Source organism: Helianthus annuus, chromosome 6, assembly GCF_002127325.2.
Source record: "Helianthus annuus cultivar XRQ/B chromosome 6, HanXRQr2.0-SUNRISE, whole genome shotgun sequence".
Lineage (NCBI taxonomy): Eukaryota > Viridiplantae > Streptophyta > Magnoliopsida > Asterales > Asteraceae > Helianthus > Helianthus annuus.
In genome coordinates, this window is record NC_035438.2 from 79,103,593 (window position 1) to 79,122,420 (window position 18,828).

Sequence of the window (18,828 nt, forward strand, 5' to 3'; positions counted from 1 at the left end):
TGGGCTGGGTTAAATGGGCTTGGGTTGGGCTAAATTGTTTAATAAGTGGGTTACAAACTTATAAATGATGTTATATTATTATAAAAGTCAATGTTTATGTTACTTTTTATAAAAAACAGTGTTTATTACAATTTTTTATAAATTAAAAATTTGATTTTTTTGTCTAAGGGGGGCGATTGAAATTTCCAAGGGGTGCGGGTGAAAAATTCCAAGAGGTGCGGTCGAGATTTTACCGAAAAATTAACACTAAAAAATATTTTTTCAAGGGTGCGGCCGTCCACCCACAAGTGTGGGTAGGTCCGCCCCTGATGTCCAGTGAACGAACACTATCTTCAATCTTTGTCATCCTGTGCTAAGGTAATCTACTAAATTTATTTACTTATGGTACTATCTTGAAAATATTTTTCTTGCCGGTGCACATATTTTGCTGTTAGTTTTTGTATTTTATGTTAACTCGAAAATCAGTAAATCTATTCAAGTAGTTAATTTTTTCAATAGTTTTAAATGGAACTATCCTTTGTAACCCATATGATGTTGGGAGATCTGGATGAAGACGGTTACAGAAATGTTGGGAGAGGGGCGGCGGAGGTGGTGGTCAGGGCGTAGGATGGGGGGGGGGTGAACTTTTTCGCGCAGTAGTGTTACGTATGTACTTTGCGTATATAATTTTTTAGGTATATGCGTTTTTGACCCTCCGGTTTTAAAATTTTTTTAGATATATAAGTTTTCGACCCCCGGTTTTATAAAAAAAAATTTATATAGCCAAAATAAAATATTTAATAAAAAAACCTAAATTCAAATCTATTCAGCCCAAATCATATTGTTATTTTGACCCCCGGTTTTATAAAAAAAATATTTATATAGCTCAAATAAAATATTTAATAAAAAAACCAAAATCAGATTTATTCAGCCCAAATCAGATTGTTTTATAGCCCATAAATCATTATATAAAACCCAAATTAAAATAAAAGCACAACCTATATGAACCTAACATTCTATCAAAAATAAAACCCAAATCGCTGGATTTGGGGATTACGGACAATTAAAAACGAACAGAAGGGTTGTTCGCTGACTGCTGAGGAGACGAGGAGACGAGGAACAGCCGAACAGAAGAACAGAAGGGCTGCGCTACTTGTGGTATTGTTCGAGTTCGACTTCTTCAATCAGGTATGTGTTTTTTATCTTTAGGTTTAATTTAGGGCTTCAATTGATGTGATTTAGGTTGAAATTAGGGGTGAAATTGGTCCGATTTTTTGCCCTAAACTTGTTGAATCTTTCTGTAACTATTAGAGTTTGAAATTTAGGGTGATTTGTTTTGTTAACTTGTGTTATTAGATTTGTTTTGTTAACTTGAAATTTAGGGTGATTTGTTTTGTTAACTTGTGTTAGTGACATTGTTTTAACAGCTTTTATAAGTGTGTTAATGTTTATATAACTTCTTAAATACTCATATTAAAAGATTGATATTGTTATACCCATTATTAAAATCAAAAGCCTCGTCGAACTATTTAACATTACATAAAAATCATGGACGACCCGAACATGTTTGAGAACGTTTTTATTTGATATTAATGTTTGACCCAACCTGAATCGAATCACCGGGCGTCCGACCCGAACATACACCTCGAAACTACGGGATAGAAATTTTTTTCGCCACTGGTGGTGGTGGTGGTTGTGGTTGTAGTTGTGGGGTGAGTGTACGTGTTGTTGATGTAGATAGAGATGTGATATGGTGATGAAGATGATAAAAATCCGGTGAAGATGAAGGATGATTTCAAAAGGGGATGATTGGGGGTATATAAATCAAATTGACCAAATTGCCCTTCAAATTAGTAGGTAAAAGACAACTTTGCCCCGGTCAACTAACCTTTGACTAACAGAAAATGTTAACAGGGACTTGATTTCTAGCAATCGACAACCACAGGAACCCGGCTGTTGAATTTTTTCAAATGAGGGTTGAACATGTGATTGGGTGTAAACCTCAGGGACTGACTGAAACTGTACTTTACTCTAAATACATCAAATGATATAGCTACTAGTAGACCTAGCAAAGTGGATAGGTTGGGTGGGTTTAGGTAATGGACTAATGGGTCAGGTGAGGTTTGGGTTAGAATGGGTTTGGGTCAGGATGGGTAGATTAAGAAAAAGGTCACGATGGGTCTAGGTTAAAATGAGTTTGGGTCAGGATGGATTTGATTATTTTGGGTTAGCTTTCAAACTGCTTTGTTTCTCGGAAAAAAAAGAGAACGGATCACACAAACGAATTTAGCATGTAGGCCAATTTATCACTAATGTATACAGGATTATGTATATAGATGGATATAAACTCACAAATAGTGTTGTCCACAACACAAACTTGAAACAATGTATCAAAATGCATAAACGTTTTCTAGTATTAAAAATTAACAGCAACTAAAATTTAAAAAATAAAAATAAAGGGGAGTAAGTTTTAGAAAAACCCTAACCTGTTGCAGATGAAGCATTCTCCGGCCTCTGGTCTCTGTTAAGAAGAGTTTAAAGATTAGTGAATTAAATTTTGTCCGCCAATTGAATCATCTGTCTCTCTCTCTCTGGGTCAAACGATTAACTAAATACCCGGAACCAGTATTGAGGAACGGGATAGCCAAACAACCCAGCCCGACGGTATACCCGAAACCCGAAGCATTTGGGACTGGTATACCTGATACCTGACGAGTATTGGGCCAAGTTTGGGATTGGAAACTATGTTGTCAAAAGCGCAAAAAGCGCGCGCCTAGGTGCCCGGGCGCAGCGAGGCGCACCTATAGCGCCTGGTGGTAGCCTAGGCGCAAAAATGGGATTTTTTTTGAAAAAACGGTGCTGAGGCGCAAAAAGCGCGCGCCTAGGCGCAAAAAACGTTGTTGAGGCGCAGGAAAACAGGTAAAACAACACAAATGACCATTAAAAACGAAACCGAGTGCGTGCAAAAACTGCCTCACGCGGGCCCGGGTTTTCGGGGCTGCATTCGTGTCCGCAGGACGTGCGGACACGCACGAGTTCAACCAAATTCCAGCTCAGAAACTCATTTTTAATTTTATATGTGGAATCTTATTTATTTTCAAAGCATAACATATTTTTTATATTTTTTTTCTCTATGTGCGCTTTTCTTAAAAAAGGCCACGCTTTTTTTGCGCCTTGCGCCTAGGCTCCGGGCGAGGCCGATGCGCCTCGCCTGCGCCTTGCGTCTTTGACAACATGGATTGGAAAAAAGCTATTTCGCTGGTATGAGATTAGATGATACCCGATCTGATTACCCGAATCTACATACCCGTTTACCCGAATCCTAGACCTAATTCACAAATCTATGAACCCTAACTTCGCTTGCTATTTATTTGTTTATATTAGAAATTGGTGGAGTTAAACTTAGAAACTATTGAAGGAACAAGTTACTTATTTAATTAGGTTAAAATTCGGTTAAGTTTAAATTTAATTGCTGTTCACTAATTGTATCTATGTTAAATCGTTTCATGTTGTTTTATACTTTTATTATCATTATTTGCTGTTTTTTTGACCCTACATGTTATACATTGTTATTTGATTTTATTCTTTTCAGGATATTTCTCACTTGTGCACTTCTGAAATTGATCAAATTTGTTGTGAAGAAGAGGGAAAAATGCTTTCAGGTTTGAAGTTTATACCACGTGATCAGATGGATAAAGTAAGCATCGTTTTTTGGTTGCGTTTTTTTTTATAATTCAGCTAATCACATCAACATATTATTGCAAATGTGTGGCGTTGCATTTGTATTAAAATGTGGTTCTTGATCTTTCGTAGGCTAATGATGAGCAGTCAAGTGATTCTGACACAAGGAAAAGTCATAAGAAGAAAAAGAAGTCTCGTCATCATGATGATGGATCCGAGAGAATCAAGAAACGGTCTAAAAAGAAGTGGTATTCCTCGGAAGAAGATTCCTCAGATGCTAGTGAAAGTGACAGTGATGATGATTCAAGGACGCGCAGGAAAAGGAAAGGGAAGTCGAAGAAATCAAGGAGGAGTAGAGAATATTCCAGTGATGACGATGACAATGATGAAGATAAAGTTGGCAAGAAAAGCCGTAAGAAGAACGGCAAGAAGAAAAGATCAGACAAGAATTTTGAATCCGATGAGGATGGTATGAGTTGTGAGATTATTTTTTTAGTACTCTTTAAGGATTCACATATTCACTTTGCTTGATTTATTTTTATGTATTGCAGGTGTATCTCGTTCCCCGAACGCCGAAAACATCATAAGGAAAGAAATGGGTTTGGAGTGGATGCTTAGACCTAAAGATGACGTGGCCCCCAAATCTGCGTTAGCTTCTTCTGATCTGCTAGAAGAAACACCTGCTAAGGAGGTATGCTTTCATATATTTATCGTAACTACTATATGTAATGTCATTCTTACTTCTTAATATCTTTCTTTGGGTATTCAGTGTATGCAAAAATATCTGCATCATCAATTAGTGCTGTTTAGTAACCATATATAGCTTTTATTATCAGATTAAAAAGGCGAATCCAAGAGAGCTGAATCCTTACTTGAAGAACGATGGAAGTGGTTACCCAGAAGAGGAAGAGAAACAAGGAGAGAGTAATCTGCTGTCAACATCTGTAGTAGGAGATGGTGGTGCCAGCTGGAGGCTTAAGGCGTTGAAACGCGCTCAGGAGCAAGCAGCCCGTGAAGGAAAAAACCTTGATGAGGTAGTTGGAGAGCGTTGGGGCTCATTGGGTAAACTGGCGGTTTCAGTGGCATCAGGTTCTGCTGCACCTTCTCATGCCCACCTTCATGCCATCAAGAACAGGATAAGAACGCAGTTTAGGGATCAGCAAAATGTAAGCATTTTTTATATTCTTCATTTTCAATTGTGTTTAATTAGACATAAGTCATTCAATATTTATTGAAGGAAAAATACATCTCCGAGGGAGTAACCTTGGTAGAAGGTTCACTAGGTTAAAAGTCAACAAAGCCACTGCTGTTGACTCTAGCTGCTAACAGATAATCTAGTTCCATCATTTTTTGTTTATTTTTGGCCAAATAATTTAGAACACTTGACATGACCATTTTGCACTTCCATCTTTATAAAAACTAGTGGGTTACACATGCGCTCTGTGGCAGGGCGACTCAGTTTTTAACAAATTTTAAACAGAAGCGTGCGCAATGTTAAAAATATCGTTAATAGCAGGAATCCGTTCGATATTGGTTTGGTTCATTACGCTATTGATACGATATCGGCGATCGATATAATAAACTGAAAGAGAAAAATTAAAAGATAAAGTTGTGATAAGTCCAAAGAGATACCAACACGTGTTTAAAATAAACGAAAGCTTTAAATATCTGTAAATCTACGTGGTGAGAATTTGGTCGGTACCGGTTCGGTTTGTTACCATTTCGGCAGTTGGTATAACAACTGAAAGAGAAACAAATAAATAAAAGTCGTGGTACGACCGAAAGGATATTAAGAGGTGTTTTACATCCACCGAAAACAATAAAAACAAATACCGTCGGTCAGTATCATCCGGTTCGTTTCATTACCTGTACAATAACGGCTGCGATTAAAACCTAAAAAAGGAAAAACAAAAACCTAAAAAAGACAAATAGAAAAGGAAAAAAGTAAGAAAAGACAAAAGAAAACACTGTAGCTATTGTGCTGTGTTTTAGTATATATTTATAATTATAATTATAATTATAATTATAATCATGGTTTTAAAAAACGTTTGAGGCGTGCCTCGAGGCGAAACGACCAAAAAACGAATCTGAGGCGTGCCTCATGGTGTTTTTAATGTATATGCGCCTCAGAGGGTCTGAGGCGCTAAGAAAGCTGCGCCTCAGGTGCGCCTTAGGGGATTCTGATAGTTGTTTTTGATGTTTTTGACTTTTTGTGTTAATTTCAAGCATTTCATGTCTTTTTTAAGTGTGTTTTTGACGATCTTGTTGAATCTGATGATGAAATTAGTTAGTATTATTATTTTTATAATATATAATTTTTATATTTGTTTATTAATACCGCTTCGGCCTTACGCCTCGTTTCGCCTCGAGGCTTACGCCTCGTGAGGCAAAGGAAAAACGCCTCGAAACTTGTTTCCGTTCTTTTAAACCTTGATTATAATTATATTTATAATTTGGTGACTGTCTTATGATCTCTAGTTGATTTTGTTGTTTTGAACTTTTGATGATGTATGTATGGTTGATGCCAGGACACTGAAAGGGATAGCAAGAAGGGAACACCCGACCGCCACCATACCAAAATGAGAATGCCGAGACCTGATGATTCCTTATCCTGGGGGAAGCGGAAAAATCAGAACATGTCGGTTAAGGATGCTGGTGTCATTTCTTCTGCATTGTCCAGCATGCAGAAGTTTACCAATGATGGGAGTTTTCTGCAACAGTTCAAGTCTCAGCAGCAGCAGCAAGAAAAGCAAAATGATGACTCTTGTCCAGATCGTAACACGCACATAATGCCTGATGTATCCAAATCTAAAGAGCCGTTATCAAGTACAGCAGACGTAAAGCCTGCACTCAGTGCAAATCAGTTGGCTGCTAAAGCCATGCAGCTGCGTTTGAAAGGAAAGCATGATGAAGCTGACAAACTTCTGGTTAGTTTTCACGTCGCTCCTGTCCAGCTGTCCAATCCTTATTTGCTTTTTTTTTAAACTTTTAGTTGCAAGCAAGCAAAAAGTTTTGGTAAATTCGTTTTTTTGGAAAAGGAACAAACCGAAAAACATGGTGTTTGAAAATTTGCGTACTCACAATCTAGTGAACAGATCAATGAGAAACTTGATTAACGCCATGAACCGACCTCCTTGATCTTAATTTGAAAGAGATGAACATTTAGCTTCCTGTTAAGTTTAGTCACTGTTGTCAATAGCGAATATAGCGTTTGCTATCAAGCGCTTCATAGTGAAGCGACCATATCTCGCAACCTGATAATTAGCGACTCCATGGCCTGAATATAGCGGAATTTTAGTTTTTTTTATGTATTTTTTGTTTTAATATACAATAGCGATGCCCATTTGGGTTTTTCTTTGTTTTAGTATAACTATTTAATATAAATAGCCTGTTTAGATGAAATATACAGCGTATTGTGATAAAATATGCCTATAAAATAATTCTAATTTTTTTCTAGTGTATGGCGCTAAACATGAAATAGCGGAAATAGCTCTTGCTATCGCTATCGTCTACTATTCGCTATTGACAACTATGAGTTTAATTGAAAATTATGAGGATGCATCAAAAATCAAAATAGCAGTTTTTAAAATATTTCAAGATCTATATATTAAATTTTAAGAGTTCTGTATATGACTTTGTTAGAAGTTAAGACCTAAACTTTTATCTTCCACCGTGAAAATACTTTTGTATTAAAACCTGTTTTTTCTTCATGTCCTTTAAGTTCTACTCTACCATCCGATACACTTGGTGTCATCAGAAGTAATTTGTAATTACTTTGTTATTTCAGAAAGAGGCTGATGTGTATGAAGAGAAACGCAAAGCAGATACCACCAACAGAACGATTTCAGAGGGTGATGTAACCACAAGCAGGTAATTCTTTTCTCGAGCAACTGAAACTGGCTTGTATTTGCCATAGTTTTATCCCGAATCATTATATATGAAAAAAAAAACAAAGAATATTGTTTTGAAAATCTTTCTCTGCTTTGAGCGTCATATACTTGATTTTGTTGGTCAGTTGACATGGTTTCTTTTGCTGTATAGGTATATAATGCACGGCTTAAAAACACGTGAAAAGAAGAAAGAGGAAGACGCGGACATGCATGTAGCACGTTCAATAATGCAAAACAGAAAGTTTAGTATATCTGGTCAGGCGGATGATGAATATGATTATGATGACGGACCTAAGAAAAAGAAACGAGGTAAAGGCGACAATGGTGCTCCTAAGTCAACCGGAAATACCCGTTTTGAAAAAGGCATATTAACCCAGAAAGAACGCTGCAACTTTTGTTTTGAAAATCCTAAGAGGCCACGTCATCTAGTTGTAGCAATCGCCAATTTCACATATTTAATGTTACCTCCGTGGCAGCCTGTTGTACCAGGACATTGTTGCATATTGCCCATGCAGGTTAGTTTTTGTCACACTCAACTTTCTTATAGAGTAAAGTACACAGATGGTCCCTTTGGTTTACCAAAATTTGAATTTTGTGCCTAGCTTTTCAAAAGTACATGGATGGTCCCTGCGGTTTGTACTTTGTAACACATTTAGTCTCCACACAACAAATTAAAGGTCATAGCATGTCCAAGTTAGAGACTAAATGCATTACAAAGTGTAAACAACAGGGACCATTTGTGTACTTTTGGAAAAAAGCTGGGGACTAAGTACGATACAAAGTACAAACCACAGGGACCATTTGTGTACTTTTGGAAAGCTAGGGACCAAATTGAAAATTTTGGTAAACCAGAGGGACCATCTGTGTACTTTACTTTTTCTTTTATTTACACTCTGGATTAATGTTGAGTGGTATTGTAATTTTTTTTTTATGTAGCATGAGTTGGCAACGAGAAGTGTGGATGATAACGTGTGGGACGAGATACGCAACTTCAAGAAGTGTCTTCTAATGATGTTTGCGAAACAAGAGAAGGAGGTCGTATTTCTTGAAACGGTGATGGGGCTCGCAAAGCAGAGCCGACATTGTATGATAGAATGCATACCTTTGCCTCCAGATGGTGGTAAACAGGCCGCTCTTTATTTTAAGAAGGTTTGTCCACTGTTTTCGTTTATTTCTGAAGTTACTTTCCTGAACATGGAATACGAGTACAAAGTGACATTATTATTAGCGTAAATTGCATTTTACGTCCTTTAAGTTTCAGCAAAATTTCAAACGTTGTCCTTTAACTAACGAAATTACAGCGAATGTCCTTTATGTTCTAATTTCTTTACAGGCGGTGTCCTTTCTCCCTAAAAAATTTCAAAAATAAAGGACAACCGCAATTAAAAATAAAGGACAACTGTTGTAAAGAAATTACAACATAAAGGACATATGTTGTAATTTCGTTAGTTAAAGGACAGTGCCTGAAATTTTGCCGAAACTTAAAGGACGTAAAATGCAATTTACCCTTATTATTAAATGTATTTTTTTATTCTAATTTTAAACCGGTTGGTGGGTAGACCTTTTGAGTCAAATGGGCTAAACAGGTCAACTTAAACATGTTAGATATGACAACCCAAAACCTGATTAATTTGCATACTGATGAAAGATTACAATAGTCTTTTGGATTTTTCATGAATGAACCAAAGAAGACAATGAGGATATTTGTTATTGTTTGCAGGCAATTGATGAAGCCGAAGATGAATGGAGCCAACACAATGCCAAGAAATTAATCGACACAAGTGTAAAAGGGTTGCGACACTCGATACCAGAAGACTTTCCATACTTCCATGTGGAGTTTGGTTTGAAGAAAGGGTTTGTTCACGTTATCGATGATGAATCGCAGTTCAAGAGCAATTTTGGCGTGAATGTTATAAGGGGTATGCTTCAGTTGCCTGCAGAAGACATGCACCGACGCAACAAATACGACTCTATCGACACCCAGAAAGAAGCTGTCGCGAATTTTACTCGAGATTGGGAGCCTTTTGACTGGACCAAGCAACTCGATTAGTATACATTCTATCTTATCTTGTTTCTTTGTTACTCTACTATTATTGTATGTGCTTTCTGTTTGTAGACGAACAAGCAAATAATTTTGATCACTTGTTAACTAAACAGACGTTGATTGGAGACTTGGTTAGGCTGTCGGAATCTTCAAACCAAGGTATGACAAGTAAGGATCATCTCGGTTGGGATCTCTGGCCATGAACCCTGAGGTACTTCTAAACTCGTGAACGAGGATTGGTTGGCGCTCGGTTTTCACTTTGATCAACTTATCTCGCGCCTAAAATGCGCATGTTTGCTCTCAGAGGTGATATAACAAATTTCAGTTATAAATGTTTTTAAACTGAAATGTAACATGTGGGTGTTTTATTTTTGTAGGTATATCCCTTTTTTATTTGTTTATGTTTGCATCTTTTACACTTAAGTATTTGTAAAGTAGCATACGATAGTTTTGTCTTAATTTATAAAATTTTCCCAAGTATAAAGAGGGTAACCGGTAGTAAATGCGCTTAACAAGCTGTTTACAAAGAATTAAATAAAAAAAACTAACAAAAAAAGGGGATTGGCCAAGAAAAAGAGGGATGCATGTGATCGGCCAACAATTTGCCATTTTAGTGTGATTCAAAACACGTTGGGGGGGGCTTATTTGCGAAATCACGCTCAATCACGCCGTGGGGGTGGGGGAGCGTTTTTGGGCGTGTTTGGGGGAGACTCACGCCGGATCACAGCCGAAGACGGGTTAGAAGAATATATTATAAAATGATTATAAAGATTATACCTAATAACTGAAACTTGAAACTTAAATGTAAAATTGGTTTTCAAGAAAGTGCGTTGTTTATGCAGTTGACTCATGCTACCACCATCTTAGCATTATGCAAGTGACTCGTACTACACTCTGAGTCATGGCATTTATGGTGTGTCAATACATTTGTGCTCTTTAAAGAAAAAGAAATGGTTACAAATTAAAGAATAAAAGATAATATATATAGTGCATGTGTTAGTATGTCTACTGCATGTGCTTTGTAAAAGTTGTCTAGCTGGAATCTTTACTCACGTTAATGGCTACACTTGTGTACATCTGTTTTGTAATGTCGCTGCTTACATCATTCTTTTAGAGATCTTTGTGTGTGCTGTAAATAGACTATAATGACGAATACTACGATGTTTGTTGTAATTATCTTAGTTTAGCAACTCAACCTACACACCTAAAGGACGAAAAAAACATTACGAGAACATGAATGCATTATGCTGAAATATGTTTCTAGCATACTCTTGTAATAACACCTTGGTGTACTAGGTTTTTACCATAAAATGTAACAAACTCTGCTGCTTAAGATCAACAATAAACCGCGATACATGACTAGAAACTGGAATCACGACTCTAGTGACAAATTAAAACGATATCACGAGACAATCTACCTGAAGTATATCGAGATCTGAGGAATATCAACATTATTGCCATCACTGTCATCACAGTTCACCACCACATCAAAATGTCGTCTGTATGCAGGGAGATCGGCTTTGGCCACTTCTTTAGCTAAACTCACCATCTTCTTATCCATCCTATCTCCATGACTCGAACCCATTCTGTTATAAAGAAAATAGCTCCCAAAAGATATAATGAAAACTTTCAGTCCTTTACTTTCTAGCCATTGAAGAAGCTCTCCTAATGTCGGGTCATCTCTGAGGATCCAACGGTCCCAAACAGTCCAGCTCAGGTCCTGGTGTTTGATCACCTTTGGCGGAACAGGTTCAGCCATGGAGAATAGAGGGGTTGCCAGGTTGACATAGGTGTTCCTATAGTCCTCTACTTTGTGACCTCCGTTCAGGACCTTGTAGAGCTCCAGGCAGACAAAACCGGTGGCCATGGCGGTTGTGGTTGCTATGGCGGGGATGATCCGGCCAGCAATGAACTTGGCCTTGAGCTTGTCAACTTCAGGGATGCTGTAATTCCGAGCTCTCATATTGGCTAGTCCCGCTATTAGGTCCATGTGATAATTGGTGTCATCATCCTAAACATTCAAAAAACCATTAGGTTCAGGTTCATACGGATCAAAACACTTCGGATTGGGTTGACTCAAAATATTTGCTGTCCAATGACTCCAATCAATTAGAAAATTTATAATTAGTATATTAACTTTTCGAATAAAAATGATTTAAGAGAATTTATGCATATAAAAAGAGTTTGGCCATTTTTGAGCCGATTCCAGGTGACTTTTTGACCCGTTTGATGCGCCATCATAAACATTCAAAAACATGATTAGGTTTGGAACCAAGGTCATCTGGCATGTAATGAAAAGAAAATGTCAACAAATGAATCATCATTTATGATTTACCTTAATTGGCTTGTATGAAAATCTTATTAATGATAAAGAGGGTTCATGATTATAATACATATAGAAAACTACATATTTCAAAAATAAAAAAATATAAAAATAATAAAGGTTAAACAGCCGGTTGCATGCTCCGATGTCAAGAAATAAATCATCATTTATGACTTACCTTAATTGGTTTGTATGAAAATACTTTAAATGATAAGAGGGTTCATGATTATAGTACACATACATATAGAAAATTACAAATTTAAAAAATATAAAATATAAAAATAATATAGGTTAAACAGCCAGTTCCATGTTCCAAACATGACGAACCGTCAACCTGTCGAAACCGAACCATCTGGGTCTCAAACCGGCAGACTTGCTTTGGTTTAGGTGGTTTGGACCTTCGGTCAGTGTTAATGGTTTATGAAGACCCCTAGTATTTATGCATTATAAATAGCTTTTTGGAGACTTTTGAGCATTTGACCCCGTTCCTTTTATGCTAGTTTTTTCTTATTGTTTTTATTTTGACCCGTTTTACCCGTGCTTAAGTAAATGGTCAACAATCATCACCTCTAAACTTAACACAGCCAGGAAACCAAGAGATAATAATAAACACATAGGGAAAGGCACAGAGAGAGGACCTTTTCAAACCGAATCGGGTTCATCCTGAAGCCTTGTGGTAGGTTCTTGTAGCACAATTTTAACCTGTTGACCAATTCATTTATTACAACAGAGTCATCAATGAATACAGTGGACATATCAGTGTCTTTATCATCGGTTACAATCTTCACACCCTCCTTGGGCTCGAAATCAGGGACCGCGACTTCACTAACAGCATCAGCAAACTTTGCATGAGACTTGACCCACTTGGGAATTGGAATGCCATAAGTCTCTGCTTGTAAAATGGATGCTGCCATAACAAAGTTAAGGTGGCTTTGGTCTTCAACAGAAAACTGCAAGGGGCGCGGGAAACGTTTTGGGGCAGACCAAAAAGGTGCCCCACTAGTGTTAACAGCATCCTCTGGGAAAGTGAAGGTGAGTTGTTTCACACGGTTAGCAAAGTAATCTTCAAACCTGAAAGAGAACATGAGATTATTGATTCATGTTATGTTTACAGGTCCATCAAGCAAAATTAAAAATAAAATAAAATAAAGCAGCTGAAAAGTGTATAGGTCGAACAGGTCAAACGGGTTGAATGTAGCCCAAAGTGTGATATAATGCATAAAACTTGAATAAAAAATATCAGAAAAACTGATTATGGTAACCCAACCGGTTTTGGCCCACACAAAAAAACACAGCCCATTTAGAAATAAGGGTCAAAAGTCACCCAAAGTGTAATCACATATTATATTATCATTGTAGTGGTATGGTATTGTTGGCCATATTTAAAAAACTTTATATATAAAACTTGAGAAACAGAGAGAAAAAAAAGGTGCTTGCTGGATCGGCCCAACCCGATTCATCTGGAACCATAGAAAATGTTAAATTGTAAGCACTGGTATAAAAAAGAAAGTTACTTTAGGCGGGCCCAAGTTATGCAGTCTATAAATGATTCACATCGCTCAGTCTCTAGGCATTCAAGCACACGTTCCAGTTTATCCCTTGCCTGTGCATCACCAGCTTTTTCCATACCAGAAATATATTCACTTGGGTTCAACAGATAAGCATTTGCTTCAGCTGGTGTCTTCTCAAGCAATTCTTCAAACTCTGACCTAGCCCAAGTCAAACAGTGGTCAATGTTGTGCGGGAAAGAATGAACAGTACACATTGGCGTGCCTTTCTCTTGTGGGTCCTGGGAGGCACCATAGTTCTCAGTCAAGTGAGGAATGACCATCTGTGTGTTACACAGGGCACCTAAAGTTCCAGACTCTAAAAGCGGTTTTTGAAAATACAAACACCTCTGATCGATATAGAGCCTTGCATTCACATTGTCAAGAGCGTTGATTACAACACTAAGATCCTCCCAGAAAGTGTCGTCAAACACATTTTCAGTATCGGGGCTGGCACGATTTTGAAGTGCTTCAATATGAAAATTTGGGTTTATCAAGGTGGCAGCAGTTGCTGCAACGGTTGACTTAGCTTGACCAATGTTACAATCTCGAAAAAGGAACTGTCTACTAAGGTTGCTTTTTTCAATAACGTCATCATCGGTAATTGTTAGCTTTCCTCCGTTACCGCAAGAAACACCCATTAAGGCTAAATTTTTCAAAAACTCGCAGCCTAGTGCTCCTGATCCTACAACGAAAACTTTAGCTTCCTCTAATTGTTTCTGCAGCTTAGCACCAAAGACTGAGATCTGAGCATCGTAACGGCTATTCAAGGGCTTCAAGTCATCGGGATCCAAGGGCTCAACAGGAAGAGACTCGAGAGAGTCAAAATAGAAAAACTGTCCACCAAAAAGAAAATAGAATGGCCCCGTTAAGTTGGATTGCACACTCTAAGCATAGAAAAGCTAAACACACAAAGTAGTCGTTTGAGATATAGGTTATCGCGGCGGGATAACCGTAATTTTCATATCATGCAGAACTGATATATATAGACTATCCTATCATTAACAAATTAACCTTTTGCAACTTGCCTAAGGAAAAAACAATTACCTAAGGAAAAAAAAAAAAACAATTTTGGGAAAAGAGTAGAGATAAATTATAAAAATGAAATAAAATTCTTTATAATTAGGTTAAAGATGTAAATAAGAAAAAGTTGCTTTACCCTAGGATAATTATTTTTGTTGCAGGCTTGCAGCTTGTATAAACTAATTATTACTTGGATAAATAATCATATGATCAACAAGAAAAAAAAAATGTTCAATAAGAAATAACTAACCTGAAGTAGTGGATGAAACTTTCCAGAACAAGCCTTAACAACTTCCTGTCCAACAATACCCCCAAACATGGCTGCCATGGGGTTCAACACAGCCCTTGCACCGAACGCAAAGTTTCTAACAATTTTCTCATCAACCCGATCAATATTTCCATCTTTCAGCATACTAAAAACCAAAGAAATCAATTTCTGAGCATCTGTTTCAGATCCAGCAACAGGATATCTCCGCAACTCCGATACAAACTTATCCAGTGCTTGAAATAACAGATGCAAGAGCAGAGGGCGGTCAAATTTTGAAAAATCACTGAGAAGAAATTCACCAGGATCTTTCAGTGCTTCTTCCAGTGGCTTAAATTGCAACACCTTTGGTTGCTTTAACTCAGTGACAATTCCTCCTCTCTTATATTCACCGTAACTTGTGGTATCTTCTTCAATGCTGAATGAATACGGTTTTGCATTTATCACCTTTCTTGGCTTCCCGTCATTTAGCTCTGACATCCCCTGAACCTCAGAGAATGTAACTAGATCTCCGTCTTGAAACTCTAGCCGTTCATCGTCAATGAATGTGACAAGTGGAGGGTTGTCATTGCTTATGGATGCAATAATGCCTGTGTGTGGATCCTCTCCGTCTAAATCGGAAACAGTGAATTTAGGACCGAAGTCACAAAACACGCTACCGAAAAGTCCACGTACTTCCGATTTTATAAAAGCGATTGGAGGCTCATGTCTATGGCAAAAGTTGTCGAATTCGATTGCTTTCTCCAAACTGATATCTGTGAATACTACAGCCTGCAGCAAGCATTGCAAATTTAAGATGTAATCAAGAAATGAACAAGTACATAAATATGAACCTATGACTGAACTCAGCGAGTAGACTAGAGTACACTTTATACCAGATTTAAGGACATAAAAGAAACAGTTTATATGTGTTTTGGATTCAAGTCATCTTAGAGATTGTGTTTCAATAAATTTCAGAAGTAATAGGCATGCAAAACTTGGTAATAAAACCCTCAAGAAAATCCGTGTTAATATGAAACCTTGATGACTATAAACGGTAATAGGCGACGACTAGTTTGTATCAGATGATGCTAGGCGGGCGTTTTTGTGCTTCTTAGAGAGGTGCACATGTGGGCTGCAAAAGAAACACCTATACCAAGAGATGAAAAAGATCACCTGAAACTCAGAGAGGTCCTCTGTAGTTAACTCAGTTGTTAATGTAGAGATGACAACAGAACTGTTCAGTTCTTGCATTTTGTTGAGAGAAGCAAGAGCTCTGTTCTTTCCCATGTCATCCTCCGTAAAAATGAAATTGCTAGATAAATCCCACAACTCGATGGTTCCTTCATCATGCAATGTCACAGACTTGACACCAGCAAGGATAAGGTTTTTTGCTGCAGACAGTGCACATAAATGCATAAATACAACATACTACACATAAACTGACAAGTAACAACTACTTCAAGATAAGAAATAGAAATCTCCCATCTCATGGAAAAGTATCGCTAATGGGCTCAACAAGAATTTCTGATGACAAACCAAAAGTTCATATGTACATGCTTCCATGAAGCCAACATAAGACCCAGATTAAGAGGTTCAGTGTTGCCTTAAAAAACAGTTTATCATCTTTTTGTAAAATAAAGACCAGAGTGTCACAGCCAATGTAAATCCAACGGTCACGGGTATCAATAATTTCAAATAAACACTTATAATTGGGTCTATTTGGGTCATGCTTTACCTGATAACGGGTCAAATCAACAAATAAAAAGCTTACCTGAAAAGGAAATGTGTCATATCATATACATATACAGTGGAAGCACGATGCCATTCTTACAATGATTATGTGTATACTCACTTCCCTCCTGGCATAACTTATTTAATCAATTGCCATAGATGACGACACGCTTTTTATTTATTTATATGTTATGTAATAACTGTTTTATGTGTAGCCCTCTCCTCTGTCATACACAAAAGTCAATTTCACAAGCGTACATCATATATGCATCAGCACACATAGCACATATATATAGCTCAATAGACTCACCGATTTCAGCACCAAGTCCCTGCATCCCAGAGACTAGAACATTGGATGCAAATAAGCGCCTCATAGTTTCCCGACCATAAACTGCAAGCTGTCGGCTATGGAGATCCTCATCAATATCTGATTTCTCATTGGTGGTACCGTTAGGGTTGTTTACCCCACCCATGGTTGCTACAGTTGAAGAAGACCCTGTGTCACTTTTAGTCCTCTTGATCAAAGATTCATCTACTACTTCCTCTCCTCCAGCTAATCTCTTTTCAGGAATCATAAAGTCTGATGCTGAATGGTTTAAACCATTCTTAGTCAAATCCCAATGAACACACGCACGAACACAGATCAATACAACAAGGTTGAAACAAAATTCACATTATCATAAGATTCAGATATCCTCGTTATTTATAAACAGAATTTAGTAAATTCACACATGCATCACTATAAATAGACAAATTAGATATAAACTCACTGAAAACACGTCTAAATTACAAAAATATAATCAAATCACACACACAGAGACAGATCAATAAAGCAACAAAGTAGAAACATAATATATCAACAAAATCATGTAAACAGAAGACTATTTTGCTAAACATCAACATATACAACAATCACAACTGTCATTTCCTGTTAAGAGATAGAGAAATTCACTCGTGCATCAATATACATAGACAAATTAGATATAACGCACTGAAAACACATCTAAATTTGTAATATATATATATATATATATATATATATATATATATATATATATATATATATATATATATATATATATATATATATATATATATAGGGGGCTGCTAGAATGAGAACCACCTCGAGTTGTAAGAACCGCGAGAACTACACCCCACGGAGCGCCGTTCGCCGTGATTTTTTTTTTACAAGTAGATGTGTATATTATAAACACAGCCGTAAAAAATCATGGCGAACGGCGCTCCGTGGGGTGTAGTTTTTTACACCACAAGTTTGGTGTTTTTAATTTTTTTTCTTTTTTCTTTTTTTTTTCACCAAACTTGTGGTGTAAAAAACTACACCCCACGGAGCGCCGTTCGCCATGATTTTTTACGGCTGTGTTTATAATATACACATCTACTTGTAAAAAAAAATCATGGCGAACGGCGCTCCGTGGGGTGTAGTTCTCGCGGTTCTTACAACTCGAGGTGGTTTTCATTCTAGCGGCTCCCTATATATATATAAATAATCAAATCACATACAAAACCATATACGTACGTGAACTGTAAATAGACCTATTTGTTAGGACCAGAACACCGATTCCACAAACACAAGAACAATCTGCAGCAAGCACACACACTCACACACTCTAAATCACAAGAACAAGAACACAAGATTTATAGTGGTTCGGTCTAATCTGACCTACATCCACTCCCACAACTAGTTCTCTTCTTTATTAGGTGCTCACGGTTTACAGACATCAATGAGAAGTATATATAGGGAGTTACAATTAGGGTTGTTGACTTTAAAGTTTACTAACAGAGAACACTCCTGCTAGCTGCAGAAGGAGTATAACACATAACACCCCTGCTAGATGCAGAAGGAGTGTAACAAAGAACACCCCTACTAGTCAAATCCTTCACAACCCAACACTATTGCAAATAACAAATGACCTAAACAAAAACGATATACGCACGTGAACTGCATGAAACCGTTCCAAAATTAAGGAAAACAACACGGATATGAAAAATCAACGTATACAAAAATCACAATTGTCATTTCCTGTTAACAGCTAAACAATTCACTCATGCATCAACATACGTAGACAAATTAGATATAAACTCCCTGAAAACATGCCTATATTGCAGAAATATAACCAAATCACTTACAAAAACCAGATCAACTGTAAATATACCAATAAAAATAGCACTTCTACCTAAATATAAACGATATACATACGTGAACTGCATTAACTGCTTAAAACAGTTGCCAATTTAAAGAACACAACACCGAAATGAAAATCAACGTATACAAATTCACAATTTTCATTTCCTGTTAAGATCTAAACCAATTCACTAACAACACCTCTAAATTGCAGAAGTAT

The 18,828-nt window shown here is 37.1% G+C and overlaps 2 protein-coding genes across 7 annotated transcripts in view; one reads left to right on the forward strand and one right to left on the reverse strand.

Moving 5' to 3' along the window:
• Window positions 1–1,019: 1,019 nt before the first annotated feature.
• On the forward strand, window positions 1,020–10,097 carry LOC110865702 (CWF19-like protein 2 homolog). The gene is made up of 11 exons (XM_022115027.2): window positions 1,020–1,167; window positions 3,572–3,676; window positions 3,793–4,129; window positions 4,212–4,351; window positions 4,497–4,826; window positions 6,189–6,587; window positions 7,448–7,530; window positions 7,702–8,065; window positions 8,487–8,699; window positions 9,271–9,599; window positions 9,708–10,097. Coding segments are annotated over exons 2-11 (2,241 nt in total). The 5' UTR covers window positions 1,020–1,167; window positions 3,572–3,631; the 3' UTR covers window positions 9,709–10,097.
• A 720-nt stretch (window positions 10,098–10,817) lies between these two features.
• Window positions 10,818–18,828, reverse strand: part of LOC110865701 (ubiquitin-activating enzyme E1 1) — a 9,992-nt gene continuing 1,981 nt past the window's right edge. For 3 of the 6 annotated variants that reach the window (XM_035974663.1, XM_035974661.1, XM_022115024.2), the window contains 6 exons: window positions 16,776–17,051; window positions 15,908–16,125; window positions 14,738–15,523; window positions 13,432–14,300; window positions 12,556–12,988; window positions 10,818–11,605 (listed from right to left, as the gene is read on the reverse strand). In XM_035974663.1, coding sequence (XP_035830556.1) covers window positions 11,009–11,605; window positions 12,556–12,988; window positions 13,432–14,300; window positions 14,738–15,523; window positions 15,908–16,125; window positions 16,776–17,040 — 3,168 coding nt within the window. In that variant the 5' untranslated portion in view covers window positions 17,041–17,051 and the 3' untranslated portion in view covers window positions 10,818–11,008. Of the gene's footprint in view, window positions 11,606–12,555; window positions 12,989–13,431; window positions 14,301–14,737; window positions 15,524–15,907; window positions 16,126–16,775; window positions 17,071–18,828 lie in introns of all 6 variants that reach the window. The other 3 variants (XM_035974664.1, XM_022115026.2, XM_022115025.2) reach the window with 2 other exon arrangements.